This window comes from Camponotus vicinus, unplaced genomic scaffold (genome assembly GCF_025532165.1).
Source record: "Camponotus vicinus isolate PSW18456_S1 unplaced genomic scaffold, iyCamVici1.0 SCAF_2, whole genome shotgun sequence".
Taxonomy (NCBI): domain Eukaryota; kingdom Metazoa; phylum Arthropoda; class Insecta; order Hymenoptera; family Formicidae; genus Camponotus; species Camponotus vicinus.
The window spans coordinates 19,732,987-19,753,653 of NW_028141956.1; the positions used below are offsets into that span (position 1 = coordinate 19,732,987).

The following is a 20,667-nucleotide window of genomic DNA, read 5'->3' on the forward strand; positions in this document are numbered from 1 at the left end:
CAACACCGCTTAACTTTAATCTTAGCTTAACTCATTCTTTGTCTCTTTCTAAAGGAACAGTTAGAAGGAGACAAAGAGTGAGTTAAGCTAAGATTAAAGTTAAACGACGTTGGTAGAAACAGGCATTAGAAACTCTTCATTCACATTTCTTCAACGCTTAAACACTGCACAAAACATGTATGAAATACTTTCCATACACTTTAACAATTTAAAGAAATATTTTTAAGGACGTCAAAGTTTCGCGCGAGCACGCAAGGATGTGTTAGTTCGTTCGTTTACCTCTACGCGACGTGCGATGCGCTATCATTCTCGTATTTAAGTTTTAGTTAGAAGAATTATATAAAGTTTGCAAAGAGTAACAAATAACATTAAAGATATACTATTCAATTTAATTTCTGATCTCAATGCTTCAGATATTAAGTTGATTTTATAAGTCGGACAAGTAAATGTCCGGCAAATAAACGAAAATAATTCATTATCTATTTAAGATGTAAAGTGCAATATGCAACCCGGGAAAAAAAAGTCCACGTCTATTTATATAAAAAGAAGTAAAATTATATACAGTCTTATATGATTATATATAATATCACATATGATTTTATCACAGCATACGTTTTTGTATATGCTTAGATATGATGTCCATCTCTGACCATTTCTGATCATAAAAAATGATATTAGATACCTCACGTCATTTTGTACAATCAGACATAGTCAGATACTGATATCATATCTAAGCATGTATAAAACCAAAGCAAAGGTTTCATGTATGCTTTGATATAAATCATATATGATATTATATATAATCATTTAAGATTATACACTACTCAAAAAATTAAAGGAACAAAAAATTTTAAAAATTTTTTGGGTCATTTTTAAAGCGCTGTAACTTCTAGACAAATGATCGTACAGAAACGAAAAAAAAAGCATTTTGAAGCTTGAAATCTCTAGTTTATAACCCTTACATTGAAAATTTTTTTGGAACTTCCGTCGGAGAGCAAACAAAAGAAATATGCCGAAACAAAAATTTTCGAAATTTTGTTTCAACTTTAAAGGCATCCACGGACTTCAAAAAATATTTTTGGAATTTTTCAATACCAGGGTCAGAAAGCCTGTCCCTTTAGCTTTAATTTGCTTTTTGAACGAACTCTGTGCGACCATTTGTTCCGGAGATATCGACGATTGAGTGAAAAGTGACCATTTTGTCTTTAATCTCTGATATCTCATGAACCAATAACGCTACAGGAAATCTAAGGACGGTTCTGAAAACTTGAATAAATTCTCTAAAAGAACTGTTCATTGCGTTTGAAGAAAAAAATTTTTTTCACCGCTCACATTGGTTTGAAGAAAGTACAAAAAAGACTTTTTTTGCTTTTTCAGTGAAGCTACTGCACTTTTGCAAATAATCACAAAAAGGCTAATGTTTTCAGGTTTTTTTTAAGCTTAATGTATCCCCAATAGCCCTGTAAAATTTCAAAGCGGTCGGTTGATTCGTTTTTCTTTCCCGAATGATCAAACTTTTGAAAAAAATTAAAGGAACACGTTTATCACCCTAAAGCATCAATTAATGATTATCGACATGGAAAAAACTTTTTTTTTCCTGTTTTTCCTCTACGATTTCACATTCATCACTTGTGAAATTTCGAAAAAAAAAACCAAAAAATTTTACTAAATTTTTTTTTTCATTTTTTTATCAAATTTGACCGCCACCATTAGCATTACCCAAAGCGTACTACGTGGAAGTTGGATGGTCGGATTTACGCTTCTTGTGTGTGTGTGTGTGTGTTTGCGATTCTTAAAGATATGAGACCCCACGGCTCGTCAGTTCCGCGATATTTAATGACTCCAAACTCAATCCCTAAGATGTGTGTGTGTGTGTGTGTGTTTGCGTTTCTTAAGGATATGAGACCCCACGGCTCGTCAGTTCCGCGGTATTTAATGACTCCAAACTCAATCCCTAAGATGTGTGTGTGTGTGTTTGCGTTTCTTAAGGATATGGGAGCCCACGGCTCGTCAGTTCCGCGGTATTTAATGACTCCAAACTCAATCCCTAAGATGTGTGTTCGTGCGTGTGATGTTAATATCTGGTGTTGCCATCTCTTGCACGAATCACTGCCCTCAATCGCTCTGCCATATTGATGCATCGTCTTATCGCTGCCATTGGAATAGTCCGCCAGATGCGCTGAAGTGCTCGTTCCAATGCAGCTAGAGTCTGCAAACCCGGATACTCCCGTCTCAATCGGCGCCCCATCATATCCCAGACATGTTTAATCGGATTTAAATCAGGACTCATTACTGGATGCCCCTAAACAGTGATTTGATTATCTGCTAAAAACTGTCTTGTGATGTTAGCCGTGTGAGGGCGAGCATTATCCTGCATGAGTATAAATCCTCTTGAACGTTCTCGGAGAGGCAAGACGATGGGTTCGAGAATTTGATCGATGTATCGCCTAGCATTCAAATTCTCTCGGACTATCACTAACGGGGTACGCCTCTATCGTGAAATCCCACCCCAAACCATTACCGATCCATTGAAGGCGGCAATAGGTTGAACGAAGTTCTGCTGAAAACGTTCCCCACGACGACGCCAAACTTGAGGACGTCTATCGTTACCGAAGAGGCAAAACCTACACTTGTCTGTGAACAAGATATTACTCCATCGCCGTGTACCCCATGGCAAATGTTGACGTGCGTAAACTAAACGAGCTTGGCCATGTCTTACATTCAACATGGGAACACGGTTTGGATGTCTTGCTCGAGTAATGTCTTGTTCACAGACGAGTGTAGGTTTTGCCTCTTATACAAAAGATATACAAAAGATAATTAATATATTTTTTTTTACAATATAGAATTTAATTTTTTACACACACACACACACACAAAATTAAATATATAAGTGAAATATGATATAAGATGATATACATTTACATATATTAAAAAACATAATATCGTATGGAATTTTCAATAATTTACCAACCTTTTTCTCCTTATTTCTTAAATAGTTGAGGCAATCTCCCGCATGTCGTAACCATTCTTGGATGGTCTTTTTAATATCGTGCATATTACTTTTTTCGTCGTCCGAAACGTATGCTGAAAAACGATTTGTTACATAATTATTAAAATATTTTGTGCTTTAATTCCAATAGTTAGAATAGGGTAGTCATGAAGTAAAGTATAGCTATAAACGTTTGTAACTTTTGGAAAGAATATAAAAATTTTGATCCGTAAAAAATTGGAAAGAGTATAAAGTGTAGAAGAATATTTGAACGAAATTTGAAGTAAGATCTTATTAATAATTCTGAAGAAAAATTTAAAGTTAAAAGTGCACGTTACATCTAAGCATATGTTAGATACTATCTCGAATACTGATGTTCGAATACATTAAAGGTGCAACTATTTTTAAGCAATATTACATAAAAAGGAGAAATAAAAATATATCTTAAAGAAATAATAATTACCCATAATAACTGTGACAAAACTTGTATCCTTAATTGCCGTTGATCCTTTTTGGCCTGTCCATGATAATTTGCGGCACAATTCATCCGATAATGTGTATTTTATAATATTCCTTGTCTTGTGAACGAAAGTGTTTCCTCCAATTTTTGCAATTTTCCTTTTCTATAACAGAATGTTACAAAAATGTTTAATAATATTTTCAATTTAAGCCGCTTGAATTGAAGAAAAAGGAAACATGAATTTAATATATTTTAAGAGCTTCTTTCAAAATTACTAAGCGACAAAAGGCAGCAAAAATTGTAATAAAATTTAAAAGAATGTTATATATTACGCTTTAAGTAAATTTAAGTAAATATTTTATACTATATATCTAAATTTGCGCACTAATAACCGCGTGTCTTTTGATTTTTATTTGCCTTTTTACCCCTTAGTAATTTATTATTATGTTGAGCCTATTATTTTCATTATTTTATTTTTCAAAATTGTTTTTATTATATGAATAAATAAATAAATAAATAAATAAATATATATATATATATATATATATATATATATATATACAGGGTGTGTCAGACCACCCGTATCAGCCGAATATCTCGAAAACCGAGAACGGCAGACAAAAATGTTTCCTATAAAAGTTATAGGGTTTCAAATAATGCACAGTAATATTAGTACGACCTTGAATAGCGTTGTCAAGATCATGTGAAGGTCACCTTCAATTTCTTAAATGGAACCATTTATTTTTCATTGCGTTATTATTCTTGTAGCTTATCTCGAGAGCTTTCCAAAACACTATAATTAAGTTAGTTTTCATTAAGTACTTGTAGAGTTATGAGGCTTGAAATCGTTTCTTAATTTTATATAAACCGTAAAATATCTTATTTTGTACATAAAAGTATTAAGGTGAGGTAATCGTAAAATATTCATTTTTCGATTACCTCACCTTAATACTTTTATGTACAAAATAATGAGAGGAATCAATTGGTGTAAAGAAAACATAGTTATTTTTAAGAAAAAATTGTAATTGTTAATTGCAAATTACATATTTTTTTTTCGAAACAACTATGTGTTTTTTTTACACCAATTATCTTATCTTAATACTTTTATGTACAAAATAATGAGAGGAATTAATTAGTGTGACACCCAGTATATTCAATATCTAGATTTTGTCTTCTACTTTTATCTCTACAAAGAATTTTTGTTGTTGATTGAATTATAGAAATATACATTTATTTCACATTTAAAAATAGAGAGAAGAAGAAAAAAGAAATGGACGCAAAAACAGAAAAGTACTCACTAATTGTTTCTGAATCTCTCTGTCCTTTTGGAGATCCGTGTCAAATTTGAAAAATTCGTCAACTGTTGATAGCGGAAATTCCGGCAATAATTGGACTTCGTCATTATTATATATTGTATTAGCTGGTCCTGCGTTATTTATTAAATTTATTATTATCTCCAACTGTCTCGTATTCTTTTGTGAGATTTTTAATAATTCTTTTGTGAGATTTTTAATAATTTTTTGTTCGGTACGACACGCATCTGTATAAGATAAAAAAGAAAAATATTTATTTCTCTTTATAAGTATCATTAAAATTATCTGTTTAGTCATTTTACACAAGTACATACATACGAAATTAAGTACATATAATATATTGCTATTATAAGTACAATATAACGATATAATTAAGAAGGAAGAATAAAGAATAAAGTTTAATACATACCACAGCATTTTTCCAAATGATTGCCGTTGGCATTGAAAGTTGTCATGTCATCACCGTCAAGCACATTATCGGGGCTAATCATATTGTCACCAATATCATCATCATCATCATTATTATCATCAGGCACATTATTAAGCCCATTACCATCATCACGCACATTAGCATTATCGCAAGACACGTAATCACCTACTAAACTTTCGTTCAACCATTCCTCATCAGTAATGTCAACATCTGTAAATATAAAGTCTGTGAGTTCATTTTGTTAGTTATACTGTTCATCACAGTGTTATTAAATTTCATTCATTGTAAACTATTTTATATAATTTTCATTTAACGCAATTTTTTATATTATTTTTTCTAGAATATATTTTACACAAAATTAAAATAATTTGAAAATTTTTTAAGTATATGTAACAGTTTTTGATGTGGACTTAGCACCCTTTTTTAAAAAGATAATTTTTTAATAAACATAATCTAATTTAAATATTGCTATAAGAGTTTGCTTATAAACAAGTGGCTATATACTTCATGAATAGTTTAATTAGATAAGAAATAAATAAATACAATTTATTAACAACAAATCATTAATTGGACTTCACAAAGTATTTAATCACTTCTTTATATAAGCTTCTTTTTTTCCTGAAAAGTAAAAAAACATACCATTATTTTGCTTGCCTTTATTAAATTGGCTGCTATTTCTGGGTACTTGCACACAAGAAGTAAGACGCACACTTTTCTTCATCATATATTCTGCAAAATATAAAATATAATTTATATAGGATTTCATTTTAGCTTTAAGTAATACTTCGCAGCAAGTGTCATCACATAAAGTTCATTGTTATCGTTGCAGTAAGTTTGGAAATGTGTGTGTGTGTGTGTATATATATATATATATATATACATACACACACATTTCCCAACTTATACACACACACACACACACACACACACACACACACACACACACATAGATAATCCATATATATCCTATAATTATGCGTACCATTCAAGTTACTAAGACTGGTAACATTTCCGGATACTTGTGCGCCACTGCAAGAAGGCGTTTGCACGAGGTTCGTTTCTTCTGTAGATCCTACAAAATATTATTAATGTTATTAAACTTTGACTGCGGTCGGGGAAACGTTAGATATGCTTCGGAACATTATTCTATTTTTGTTCTACATTCCACGAAAATAAAGATATATGAATGATTTTTCGAAGCATTCATAACATCTTCCTGACCATAGCCATAGAATACAGTTAACTTAACTTTACTACTTTCGGGAAAAAAAAATTCGTCATATATGGATTTTGTCAATATCTGATCATGTCTTGCCAGATATAGTCGTATATATGATATATATTATCAAATACAGTCATATATGATAACCATATATCATATATGACTCTATTTGGCAAGACATGATCAGATATTGACAAAATCCATTTAGGACAAATTTTTTTCCCGTGAAGAAAAACTGAAACCATAAATACCATTAAATCCTTTGTTTCGAAGATTACTGACATTATTAGATGGTACGTAATTACAAGGAGGCGTTAACGCATTCTTCTTTTTCTTGCTTAGATGTTCTATCAAAGTTAAATACTATTACTTAATTTACTGTTCTTATTAACGATAAAATAATTACAATTAAATAAGTAGAATTATTATTAGAATTATTATCACTATCCAAGAAAAAAATGGGTATAATATAGTCAGATGTAAATATACATAATTATTAGATATGAAGATTTGATAACATATATAATTTTATATAATCATATCCGAAGAATGGCGTGACATGATCACATCTTTATATAATAATATTTGATCATCTATTTTCATATATAAATAGATCTAGTCGAATATGATAATAAAGATATAATCATATCACATCATTTTTCGAATATTATTATGTATGATTATATAAAATTATATATATGTCAAATCTTTTCATATCTAATTATGTATATTTACATCTGACCATATTATACGCATTTTTTTCTTGGGTAACGATTAAATGAATAGAATTAATTACCGGTTTTGCTGTAATTTTCAAGTTCATCATGAAACGGTGGTCTTTTAATTGTTCTTTTTTGTGGTTCCTGTATAATTGAATATCCTTGACTTAGTGCTTGCATTGGTCCTTCATCGGATGTGGATACAGTTTCTGCTCGTTTCTCGGCTTGTATGGCTGTTTCATAAGAATCTATGCAAAATAATTTTGATGTAATTACAAAATTCTTCCAAAATAAAATTACATAGTTTCAGTTTCATTACCATATGGCCCTACAATGCGTCTATACTGTTGAACATCCCAGTCGTCACAGGGAAAAATATTTTTCTAAACAGCTCTTCTGACGTTTATTTCTTTTGGTGGCCATTTGAAGGTTCTTGCCTTAACATTTACCCAAACGTCAGGTACTATGGAGCACCAATCGTCAAAAAATATTACATAATACATCTGAAATTGTTAAATTTTAGTACTGATTAAATGTTGAATATCATTTTCCTCAGTAATGCTAAAAAATATATTACACATATACAAATAAGAGCTCCTGCCCACAGAACGCGGAAGCGCTTGCCGCGCGGGAAAAAGTTACGCGGTAGCTAATAAACGCTAGGACAACAATACGTTGATTGATTACTGCGTCACTTTTTGCCGCGTGGCAAGCGTTTCCGCGTCCTGTGGGCAGAAGCTCTAAGTGTATCAAAAAGTGATGGCAATAAAATTGGCGTTATTTTTGGCATATAAGAGAAAATATCCAAAAAAAATATTTTTCACGTTACAGTCGTTAGAAAAAGGAAGATTAAAATCGAAGATTTTTGATAACTTTTAACATTTATCTGCATAAAAATAAATGTAGTACTATATGCATATAAATAAAGGTAACACTACTCACTGTTTTTACAAATGTAAAAGAGGCATTATATAATACATGTGATTGAAAAATATTTTTACAGCTTTAGCATCAATTTGCGTTGCTGATACTACTTCCACACTTGTTTGCCGCGTTGCTGTATGAATATTCATGTTTTGGGAATTACAAGAATACATTGCAATGGACTGAAGATCACAAAATTTTTTTCCAACAACAATAGGTATGTTATCTTTGTAGCCGATATATTCGATGCAAAACACTGATCCATCCTTTAAATAACAGCAATTATCTGCAGAATTCGTCGTCAGCAAATATTTTGCAAATTTCATACTTTTGTGTGAATTTACACATCCTAAGGGCATATTTCTTCCATCTGGATGTAGAAGTAGCGGTATATTTATTACGTTGCTATTATTAAAATTACATTTAGTTATTGCGCGTTCATTAATTCTGTTGTTCAATTGTGACAATGGTTTTTCTGATTTGCGTAACATTTTCTTGAGTTCTTTCATAAAATTCTCGAAAGGAAAAGCGCAGAATATATTTAAAGATCCATATCTCTTTACATCTTCACACAAATGTATTAAATTATGTATATTATAAACAATAGTGTCTTTTCCGTATAATACTTTAAATGTTCTGACAAAATATTTCAACAAATCAGTAGCATATTCATTGTTACGTAAACAATCTTCAGGATGGCATAATATACGTATAGCAATATGTAGAGCACAGAAATGTTTGTAATAATCAGCGTCCAAATATTTCTGTAAAACAATAGGTCCCAAATAAAGAAGGAATAATCGAAATTCTGTTGCCTTCCACCTATCTAATTCGTTAAGTCCTCGTGGGCGACGAGCAAATTCAATTGGTATGAATTTACGCAAATTTAAAATGTCTTTGGATAATGCTTCTATCTGTGCCGCACGTAATCGCGATTTATGGGGCCCCTTCATCAATAGAAGCAGCATCTTCTTCATTACTCCTAAGCAAATTACATGCATATAATCCAAGGGGAAACTGTTAATTATGTCTATAGGCAAGTATTCGAATGGTGATACTGTAACGTGATGTTCTTCATTTTCTCTATTGCGGAAATTATTGTTTGTACGTAATCGTGCATTTTCTTGCAGAAAAACCATCTTATGGTTATAATATTCTCCTTCACAAAAACATTTAGTGCAACCAAAATAACCATTACGTCCTTTAACACCCGTTACAAAGGATTTGGCAGGAGCATCGCAAATAATAGCTCTGATTATTACTTGATACTTTTTTTCTTTGAATGAAAATCCTTCATTGTGCAGATGTAGATATTCTTCACAAAATTCTTCTAACAACTCGTGCGCATTCGTAGGCTTCTTATAACCGTGATATGCTCCAATTAAAAAGGGTTCTGTAGATTGATTGTTATTATATATTTGCCCAAGTATGGGCCATAATTGACTTGCTGAGCTTTTAGCAAGAGGTAAGCCATCAATGTTAACGTTAATTTTTATCAAATCATTGGTACTTTCATAATGTTCTAAGCGCTCCCGTAATGCTCTTTCCAGTCCATAGTGGAAATAATGACCACTCGCGCATTCACGAATAATCGTTTCTGTGGGTGTGTGTAAAAAGGTTCTCGCATCGCTAGGCAAATTTTGGAGACCTTCTTCTCGAAGAATCCGCAATAAACTTGTTACAGATGTGGAACATTATATTCTATAGCCCAAGTACGTAAGCGTTGTTGTAAAGTGTTTTTTTCTTTGTCTGTTGCAATACATGTTGAAAAAAAATCATGCATATTTTCAATGTTCTCGGAATCATGTAATTGCTCGTGTACTACATCTACTGATTGCAAAGGAGATTTATTTGTATCAAAATTCTCATTTTCGAAGCATTCTATATGAACAGAATTGTGTTTAGCAATAACATTGTCTTGCCAATTTTTCGTTATCGAAATGGCAGTAACATTTCTCTTTCGTTCTTGTGATAACAATCGTCTGTTTTGTTGTCTTCGAGATAAATCTCTGAATTTCTTATACTTCGGCATTACCTTCAATTTCTTAAATGGAACCAAAAAGGGGGTGCAATTTAAAAAAATTGAAGTGACCTTCACGTGACCTTCAAATGACTGTCCAAGGTCAAACCAATGGTAACATCTTATGCCCCCTCGAAACTATATAACTTTTGTCTGAAACATTTTTCTGTAAAACGTATTATTTGAGAAATATTTGAGGTTATTTAAAATGGGACACCTTGTATATAGAACGACCACCATTTTCAATTTTCATACACCGATTGTTTCGAAACTTTATCAATACTAAAATCTATCTATTCGTAGTTTACGTTACCTTTATTTCTTCGAATCGAAAGATTTTCTTCAGCTTGCACAACCACAATCACAATCGCACTCGATGAAAGATGGGAACAAAGGAGCATCTCAGATAAAGTTTTCATTTATCTTATGATAGCAGTCATTTGTCATAAGTTGCTAGTGTATTCGCAATATATACTGTGTCCATTTTGTGTGCAACATTCAATTTAATTTCAAATAACTGCATTATTGCAAATATGCAATATAATTAAATTCATGTTTCCTTTTTCTTCAATTCAAGCGGCTTAAATTGAAAATATTATTAAACATTTTTGTAACATTCTGTTATAGAAAAGGAAAATTGCAAAAATTGGAGGAAACACTTTCGTTCACAAGACAAGGAATATTATAAAATACACATTATCGGATGAATTGTGCCGCAAATTATCATGGACAGGCCAAAAAGGATCAACGGCAATTAAGGATACAAGTTTTGTCACAGTTATTATGGGTAATTATTATTTCTTTAAGATATATTTTTATTTCTCCTTTTTATGTAATATTGCTTAAAAATAGTTGCACCTTTAATGTATTCGAACATCAGTATTCGAGATAGTATCTAACATATGCTTAGATGTAACGTGCACTTTTAACTTTAAATTTTTCTTCAGAATTATTAATAAGATCTTACTTCAAATTTCGTTCAAATATTCTTCTACACTTTATACTCTTTCCAATTTTTTACGGATCAAAATTTTTATATTCTTTCCAAAAGTTACAAACGTTTATAGCTATACTTTACTTCATGACTACCCTATTCTAACTATTGGAATTAAAGCACAAAATATTTTAATAATTATGTAACAAATCGTTTTTCAGCATACGTTTCGGACGACGAAAAAAGTAATATGCACGATATTAAAAAGACCATCCAAGAATGGTTACAACATGCGGGAGATCGCCTCGACTATTTAAGAAATAAGGAGAAAAAGGTTGGTAAATTATTGAAAATTCCATACGATATTATTTAAAAAACAATAGGGCTGTATAATGTTGCTGCATAACATTTTTAGTGTTGAAAATGAGAAAACATTGAAATTAATATGTTTTTTAATATATGTAAATGTATATCATATTTCACTTATATATTTAATTTTGTGTGTGTGTGTGTGTGTGTGTAAAAAATTAAATTCTATATTGTAAAAAAAAAATATATTAATTATCTTTTATATATTTTTTTACAGCACTATGACAACATGAAGATTTTATTCAACAAAATGAAGATTGTGACGATGTGTGCAATAGAATGCTTGGTCATCATCGCGTATTGATGCTACTAGACTAGTTGTACCATTGAAAACTTTGTATCAACCAAAATATAATAAAGAAATGAACTTAAAATGATGAGTTTTGTTATTTATTATAGAATAAATCAATATGCAGCTATTTTACCGACCGAATTACGCACGTCTAAAAGTCGTCTTAATTGAAATGTTTGAGACGTCTTTATGACATCCTTAGTGAGACATTTAATTATATCTTGATTGGGACGTCTTGAGTGAGACGTCTTAAAACAATGCCCGACAGATATCTTAAATCGGGACATAAGACGTCTTAAAGACGTCATAAAGATGTAATTCTGATAACTTCTTAAGACGTTTTTAGAAATTTCATGACGTCTTTAAGACATCTTTAAGACGACATAATGTTGTGTGGGTATATATATATATATATATAATTAGATCAAGTCCAAAATCCATACATAATTATATGTACACAATTATATATAAAACATTTTCCTACGTATTCATTCAAGATCCAAAATTCGTCCATTTAAGATCCATAATTCGTCCACTAAAGGACGTCTTATGGACGTCCAGAGCAGTTGCAAACGGACGTACAGTGGACGTCCTTTGTACGTCCGATGGATGTACACAATGTCCGACATGGACATCCGTTGTACGTACATAGGATGTACTTGTGCTTCTTGGGTAGTATCTATGCTCAAAATTATCCTGTTTTGTTTTGGAAGGATTTATAGTTTTCTATATCAAATGTATATGTGTGTGTGTATATGAATTTTATTTTATCGTTTGACGCTACTGAGAATCGTTTGAAACTCGTTTTACTGACGATGCTTCTGACCAACGTTCTAAATTGTAACAGTACTGACAGTACTGGCAGTGAATTATGGAATGCACCCCTTGTAGCTCAGCAAAAACTTTCCGATGTAATTCGACGCTGACAGGCTGGATCCGAAAATAAAAACCAATCATATTCATTGCTACTAGTGGTTAAATCCGTTATAAAGCCGTAATCACACTATGGGTTGCGGACTCGGTTGCGGTTGAAATTGATCAATCAGAACAAAACAATTTGTCCACCGGCTACTCTGATTGGTCAATTCCAACCGCAATCAAGCCCGCAACCCGTAGTGTGATTGCGGCTTTATACGGATTCAACCGCTAGTAGCAATTGAATATGATTGGTTTTTACTTTCGGATCCAGCCAGTCAGCGTCGAATTACATCGGAAAATCTAGTAATATTGCCCAACTGTTAAGTTCGCTGAATGCAGCTATTCGATGCTAATTTGCTGGATCTGAAAATAGAAACCAATCATTTTTGATTCCTACTAAATGATGTTATCTGCTGAATGCGTTCATTGATTGGCTATCATGTCGCATTTCGGACGTGTTGACGCGTTCTGTGTGCAAAAGCCCTAACCCTGAAACCGAAGTTTCGCATTGTCACCGCACGAGATCTCCGACATCAATTTAAAGTTCGTCCGCGTCACTCCTGCCTATCCTAACTGATCATAGTACGAGGTGATATAAGGCGAGGCTGCTCCGCGTTGTCTCACAAATATCGATTGGTCCCGGCATAAGCTTCGCGCGCGTCATGCGACAATCATGAGTAGCGTATCTTTACGCGACGACATCGGTGAAATTTGGATCGTATACGCGTTCCGGCCAATTCAGCGCATAGGTAATCATTGCGTTGTTATTATCCATTTAATTCCTCTTACGTCGAACTTGACCATCGAAAAAGTCTCGACCTCTCCCGAGACATGCAATGCGAGTCTGTCAATCTTTTATTCCAATTCTAGTTTGACACTGCTTGAAACTATTCTTTTTAGCTAATTTGTTACTATGCATTTAAAACTAAATTTTAGCATTTTATTTATTTTTGGATTGTATTATGAGATTGATAAAATAACCGCCTTCATTAAATGTGTGGCGAGAGAATCGACATTCCCCACACTGACATTTATTAAACTGACAGATACGGTTAGAAACTGTAAACTTATCACGAAAAATTTACATTGATACATTTATAAAAAACTTTTACTATATATGTTTATAAAAAATGTAAATTTTGTACTTTATACTTACTTATATGTGCTAATGTACATATGTATGTATGTGTGCATGTATACACACACACACACACACACACACACACACATATATATATATATATATATATATATATATATATTAAAAATTTATAAATTATATTTAAAATTTTGAAAGTGTTGACCATAGACAAACTAAATTATGAAAGTTTTTCATTACTCGCATCTGGAATTATGATATTTATAAGATTATGTCTTGTCTCTTTCCTATACTCAGAATTTACAAATTATGTTATCATGTTTTTGTTGTAGGATTGCAACAAACTGTGTTGCTTTAGAATGTCATTGCAATTTGTTACTCATAATGGACCATGCGCAAAGTACAAGTCGTCAATATATAAATATAAAAATCATAAGATTGTATATTGCCTCTGATACCTTTTTTCAGGTTAGACATTTGACAACAATATTAATTTGAAGTTATTCTTAAAATAAAGAATATATTAACAATTATATCATTAAATTTTAGAGAGTAATGTGGCAATATAAAAAATTCTGGCTACTATAGGCTGTCCGGCACATAGAGTGAAGTAAATAAATCCTGAAATGGACTCTCCGCCATCATGTTCACTAAGTGCTGGGCCTCTCAGTGATCTTGGTAGCAGTGGCCTAGGAGGTTCAATATCTAGTGATTCTGTTCGAGCCCATCTTGCAATAGAGGTATTATATCTGTGCATGTTTTTTCCTTAGTTCCAAATTACAAACAATGAATATTTTAAAAATAAAATACAATTTCAGATGCAAGAAAGTGACATAGAAAGTAAATCTTTATCACAAGATTCTTTTGATTATTCGGATGGCATGTGCAGCGAGAATTTTAACACATTGAAGAAAGGTCCAGGCTGGGGTGATACAGATGGCAAATTGGAAGTTGAAGTAGTTGATGTAGCAATCAAGCCACCGCCAGAATTTCAGGACAGTCCATCGCCACCAGATTCGGAATCTTTGTCGGCACCAATTGTGAACTATGCACAATTGATGAGACATAGAACATCATGCTGGTTCGACGATTACGCTGAGAATTTGGTACAATCGGCAGTAGATGAGGCGCTAGTAATTTCTTGTCGCATCTCCTGGCCGGAAGGAAGAATCGCGCCTGTCATAAATCCGATTTCAATGATAACACGAACACAACAGACCAATTCTAAACGCACATGGGACCTAATGACGCCACCGGTATGCCAGGGTGCTGCTACTATCACTATTACTCCGTATAATACACTGAATCGGCCGAACTCGCGCTGTTCATTAGCTTCGTCACGACTATCTAGTTCACATAATTCCATTAATACCTCTGGGCTTGGCCACAAGGCCGATGATAGTAGCTTTATCACATCTGCTATGTCACACGATGTATTGACTACAAGCGAAATAAGTGATATGTATAATGTGCCGTTCGATTCGGATATTTATACGGTGCCTATTGACATGATACGACCGTTACACGACCTGCGAACGCCGCAGAGACCCAAACGACACCGACACCATCGCAAAAGACGGCGAAACGTTTCCGCGAGTTCGCAGAGTGAGTTGGAGGCGCACATTCAGCAAGCACGCCATTATTGCGGTAAATCCCGCGCCATCACACATGTCATTAAATCTCAACGCTTGCTGGCTGATGTCTGTTGTAACGAAGGCAACCCGGGTAACGGAGGTAAACGACATAGTGTGCCAGGCACTTCCGGTCGTCATAATATTAAAACATCGAATGGACATGCACACAATATTGGTGAACCGATCCATATGACTTTACATGAAGTGCGACAATATCTACAGACGTTATATTCGAGCTCGAGCGACTCTAGCGAGAACAAGATCAAGCGAGACAAAACGCCACTACTGGGCCATACACCAGTACATCTTGCCGCAACGGCCAAACCCCTCAGTATAAATAATAATAGGTATGTACAACATAATTTCCATTAATAAAATATATAGAGAAACAAATTCCTTTTTTCTAAAAAGTAACGAGATTTTTTGTAGATTGTTTGATGATTGTTTGTTTCTAAATTTTAAGTTAAACATTTGTATAATTGTTATCAAATTAACTATTTAATAATAGGTATAACAGTAATGTGCATACGGATTCGTCCACGGACACACCAGTGTCCAACAAGAGCACCAGCAATGGACTGATGATTCATCATCATAACAACAATAATAACAATCATAACAATAATTCTAATAATGCAAAGAAACATAAAAGGAATGCGTTTGTCAGCATCAGGCATAAGAAAGCGCGCGATGAATCGCATAAAGAAAAGAGTGAATCCGAGCGAGAAAAGATAAAGAAAAGTCAGCGTAATTTCTCACTAAATCTTAAGCAAACACTTTGCAATATTTTCCGATTTCGGCGACTGGGTTCGCCGGATCATTTTGTGGAGAAACGTAACAGCATCGTACAGGGAGAGATTGTTGAGGAAGAAGAGAATGTTGATTCTGATCAGCATGCAAATAACAACAACACCGCTCCCTCTGAGATAGAATCGTCCGCGCAAAAATTGCCGTTTTTTAAGCGCGCGTTGCCACCTCTACCTAAAAGTAATAGTCAGATAAATGTGGAGCAAGCAGAAGAGGCTATCACAGCAATGGCACCCAAGTGCGAATCTCCGAACGTGATACAACAGGGAGAATTGTTGTCGCCCGCCGCACGACTCGAAGAAGATACCGCAGAGGACACAAGTATGGACTTTGCTGCCAGTATTGAAAAAGTAAAGGATGTATGTATATTTTTCTGTTTTTAATCGGTTTAAACTTGATATTTAAATCATTAATAGATATTTTATAATACTATCGTTTTCCAAAATAGTACGGATGGTACTGGGGACCTATATCCGGCGAAGCGGCGGAGAAGATATTATCCAATGAGCCAGATGGCTCATTCATCGTACGGGACAGTAGCGATGATCATTATATTTTTTCCTTGTCATTTAGACTTAACAGTTGTGTACGACATGTAAGGATAGAACATGATCAGGGTAAGTTTCACTGTACTCTGTACAGAACTTGAGATTATCATGAAATATATACATTTTAATCAAATTTATTTCTTTTGATAAGGTAATTTCAGTTTCGGTAGTTGCACAAAGTTCAAGTCACATACTATTGTTGACTTCATCGAGAATGCGGTCGAACATTCACGTAGCGGTCGATATCTTTTCTTTCTACACCGGCGGCCAGTCCTGGGTCCGATGCGAGTGCAACTACTCCATCCGGTATCACGATTCAAACAAGTACAGAGTCTGCAGCATACTTGCAGATTTGTCATCCTGAAGATGGTGCGTAGGGATTTGATCCCGACTTTGCCATTACCCCGGCGACTAATCGATTACCTCAGCACACCCCATTACTATAGCGAGCAACTAGCGACTGAACAGGATGACCGAGCTGAATCGCCAGTTAGTTCATCAACCGGCGAATTGGAGAAGATCTGCTTCACGCCACAGGGTCTCTCGTGAGGTACAGCTGTGTGATTTTTTCCATTTTCACTTTGCTCTTTCTATAAAGAGACATTTGCACAAAATATCATCCATGATATTAATACAATATATATATATATATATATATATATATATATATATATATATATATTGTATATATATTGTGTATATATATATATATATATATATATATATATATATATATATATACACCCAGTAAGCAAAATGTCAGCAGATTGGCAACAGATTCGATTAGAATCCCAGAACCATAGCCATCTGTGTCCGCATTAAGCTTGTGTTCTGGCGACAGAGTTTATAAAACATAATCTGACAACAGATTGTTGGCAGAAACCGAGCAGGATCTGCGCAATGCAATTTGATGTCAAATTGTCGGCAAAAACCGAGCAAAATCTGCGCACGTAATCTGATGGCAAATTGATACCAGAAACTGAAGATTTGCGCTTACTTATATTAATGTTATATAAATGCAATAAATTAATTATTACAGGTGTTAAATAGGAGTTTATCGGCGAGTTATCGACAATTTTCTTCTAATATGACATATAATATATGTTATATCGTTATATCTCATATAGCGAAGAACTAGTTCAATTTAATTAAATTAATAATAAAGTAAACGGTAAAAATAATTAAATTTAACTTATAAAACTTGAAATATAATTTATTTAGAATTAAATTCTTGCTTTATGTCTCAAATAGGCGGTAAATGAATAATTTTCCATTTATCATATTGATTACAACCAGTTTAATATTCTAATTCTCATCTTCTTGTATCAGATATCAGAAAGTGATAGAAATTAAAACTATAGATATCAGAAAGTGATAGAAATTAAAACTATAGTTATTATATTTTTGATCTTTCATTAATAATCGCTATTTTATATATATTTCTGACAGAAATTCTATTGCGAGAGTACATTACATAGCGGTAAGCGAAGAAACTATCGAATCATGCAAATCATGCAAATCTTGTTCCGCTTTTGCCGTCAATCTGCTACCAGAGATTGTGTACGCAAATCCTGCTCGGTTCCTACCGACAATCTGACATCAAATTGCATTGCGCAGATCCTGCTCGATTTCTGCTGCTAATCTGTTATGATAATTCTGTGCCAATCCTGCTCAGTTTGTGCTAGTGTTCTGCTATCAAATTATGTCAGCAGATTTTGTAAGCGTTTCTACTATCATTCTGTTATCATTATCTGATATAACAGGTTTTGCATACAATCTGCGGTCTTTTTGCTGACAATTTGTAGCAGGCACTTGAAAAAATCTGTTAAAACAGATTTGGCTGACTGGGTACATATATGTATATATACAGGGTGTAATTGAAAAAGCGCCCACGCAAACAGCGTTATTCTTGATTAAAAATCGAGTCGAAAAGTCTTGAACAACTTTTTTCTATAATGCTTAATAAAGCGGTAATTATTGAGTAAAGTTGCGCCAATAAGCACCGACCTTTAGCCTTCTTGTCGAAATTTTCTTTAAGGAAACGCTTTTAACAGAAGAAATATGATTTTTAATGCAAAATAAAGTTTTTCGCATTATTACGACACATAAGAATATTGCACGATAGCAGCATGACATAGCGCCGTAGCGCTCACGCACACTACCAGGCGCGCGGCTCACTTACGTGCGCCCGTCTAAAGGTCGGTGCTTATTGGCGCAACTTTACTCAATAATTACCGCTTTATTCAGCATTATAGAAAAAAATGGTTCAGGACTTTTCGACTCGTTTTTCAATCAGGTATAACGCTATTTGCGTGGGCGCTTTTTCAGTTACACCCTGTATACAGGGTGTCCGATTCGTGAGGGACCAAACGAAAAGTGATGATAGATTGGGTCAAACTAAGAAGAAAAGTCCTCTACCATTTTGCAAAATTCGCAATAATTATTAAGTAATAAGCAAAAATGTACCGGCGCATGAGAAGCGGTAAACCGCTTGTAGTGTGTGATTATTAAGTGATCAAACGAAAAGTGGTGATAGATTGGGTCAAACTGAAAAGAAAAGTTCTCTACCATATTGCAAAATTCGCAATAATTATTAAGTTATAGGCAAAAATGTCTCAGAGTATAAGAAGCGGTAGACAGATCGCTTCTCATGCGCTGAGACATTTTTGCCTATAACTTAATAATTATTGCGAATTTTGCAAAATGGTAGAGGACTTTTCTTCTTAGTTTGACCCAATCTATCATCACTTTTCGTTTGGTCCTTCACGAATCGGACACCCTGTATATGTATATGTATATGCATGTATGTATGTACGTATGTATGTGCGTATGTACGCGCGCGCGCGTGTGTGCGCGTGCGCATGTATGTATGTATGTATGTATGTATATATGTATGCATATATATATATATATATATATATATATATATATATATATGTACACATAATTCAAAATTTAATTAAATTTTCATATGTAAAAAATTTCACAAATATATATTTATATTTATATTGCCAATTAATTCAATTTTTGCCAATATATAATACATTTATATCATTAATTGATAAATTTAATATATCATGATTATCTTGAGAAGATATTGTAGAATATAAATTGTAATTATATTAATACTTTATTGAGTGAGTCCCGATTGCGCACATTCCCGATCGGACACGACGACATTTCCCGATCGAATACAGACCCGATCGGACACAGTCCCGATCCGTCACAAACCTATGTGAAGTCGTACAATAATAGACCTCGTTTCGCACTGAAAGCACAGGGTGGTGTAAATTGAATTTCATTTCGCGTGTAAAGTTGCAACCTTATGTGAAACCGTACAATAATAGACTTCGTTTCGCATTAAAAGCACAGGGCGAAAGCATGTGTGATCGGGACTGTGTCCGATCAGGAAATGTCGTGTCCGATCGGGAATGTGTGCAATTGGAACGATCCCACATTATTAATACATACTAATTTATTTCGTAGCTTAAATAATTTTTTGCTTATGTGAAACCCTATTTTTACTGAATTTATCAATATGAATGCATAATTAATTGTGAATTTGTCAATATATAAAAATTTAATTTTTTAGTTCAACATACCAGAATTTAAAACGCTATTAAATAATATAAAAAATCGGTGATTTAATTAAATTACTGCTTACATGTGCTAAAGCTTAATTAATATTTGAATTATTTTTATTTGCATGCTGAAATTTAATTAATGATTGAGTTAAGTTTTCGCTTATATGTTGAAATTTAATTTGTACATTAAATTTTTATTATCGTGACGCATGATTAATGATTTTGCGCTTGCGATTTTGATTTAGTCGATTTATGGTGCATCAATTTGTAAAGTGAGTATTGTGATTAAACTTGAAAGTAGAAAAATATAGGAAATTTCCATAAGTACTATGTATCTAAAGCTGCAAATTATGGTCGTCTCAAGTTACCTGATGGATTATTGAGAAAAAGAAATAGAATTTA

At 33.3% G+C, this 20,667-nt stretch overlaps 2 protein-coding genes, 1 long non-coding RNA gene and 1 pseudogene across 9 annotated transcripts in view; 2 read left to right on the forward strand and 2 right to left on the reverse strand.

Annotated features, from left to right (window-relative positions):
- Positions 1-2,074: 2,074 nt before the first annotated feature.
- On the reverse strand, positions 2,075-7,458 carry LOC145967133 (uncharacterized). Its single transcript, XM_083091795.1, has 10 exons — positions 7,437-7,458; positions 7,214-7,384; positions 6,178-6,267; positions 5,835-5,924; positions 5,175-5,405; positions 4,751-4,992; positions 3,456-3,615; positions 2,971-3,087; positions 2,522-2,793; positions 2,075-2,302 (listed from the first exon to the last, which is right to left on the reverse strand). The coding sequence occupies exons 1-10, from the start codon at positions 7,456-7,458 to the stop codon at positions 2,075-2,077; spliced, it is 1,623 nt and encodes a 540-aa protein (XP_082947921.1).
- On the reverse strand, positions 6,167-10,604 carry LOC145967386 (uncharacterized; annotated as a pseudogene). Its single transcript, XR_014437392.1, has 6 exons — positions 10,394-10,604; positions 8,079-10,233; positions 7,456-7,639; positions 7,214-7,384; positions 6,669-6,764; positions 6,167-6,267 (listed from the first exon to the last, which is right to left on the reverse strand). The product of XR_014437392.1 is annotated as an uncharacterized LOC145967386 (transcript).
- Positions 10,605-10,629: 25 nt separating this feature from the next.
- LOC145967389 (uncharacterized) lies at positions 10,630-11,760 on the forward strand. Its single transcript, XR_014437393.1, has 3 exons — positions 10,630-10,867; positions 11,236-11,348; positions 11,601-11,760. It is a non-coding gene; the product is annotated as an uncharacterized LOC145967389 (long non-coding RNA).
- Positions 11,761-13,077: 1,317 nt separating this feature from the next.
- The window catches only part of LOC145967385 (uncharacterized), a 34,783-nt gene continuing 27,193 nt past the window's right edge, over positions 13,078-20,667 (forward strand). For 3 of the 6 annotated variants that reach the window (XR_014437390.1, XR_014437391.1, XM_083092232.1), the window contains exons 1-7: positions 13,080-13,342; positions 14,025-14,160; positions 14,242-14,432; positions 14,511-15,673; positions 15,835-16,492; positions 16,582-16,750; positions 16,833-17,231. Coding sequence is in view for 3 of the 6 variants with exons in the window: in XM_083092232.1 (XP_082948358.1) it covers positions 14,319-14,432; positions 14,511-15,673; positions 15,835-16,492; positions 16,582-16,750; positions 16,833-17,230 (2,502 nt within the window). In the remaining 3 variants the exon portion in view is untranslated. Of the gene's footprint in view, positions 13,343-14,024; positions 14,161-14,241; positions 14,433-14,510; positions 15,674-15,834; positions 16,493-16,581; positions 16,751-16,832; positions 17,320-20,667 lie in introns of those variants that run through there. The other 3 variants (XR_014437389.1, XM_083092235.1, XM_083092234.1) reach the window with 3 other exon arrangements.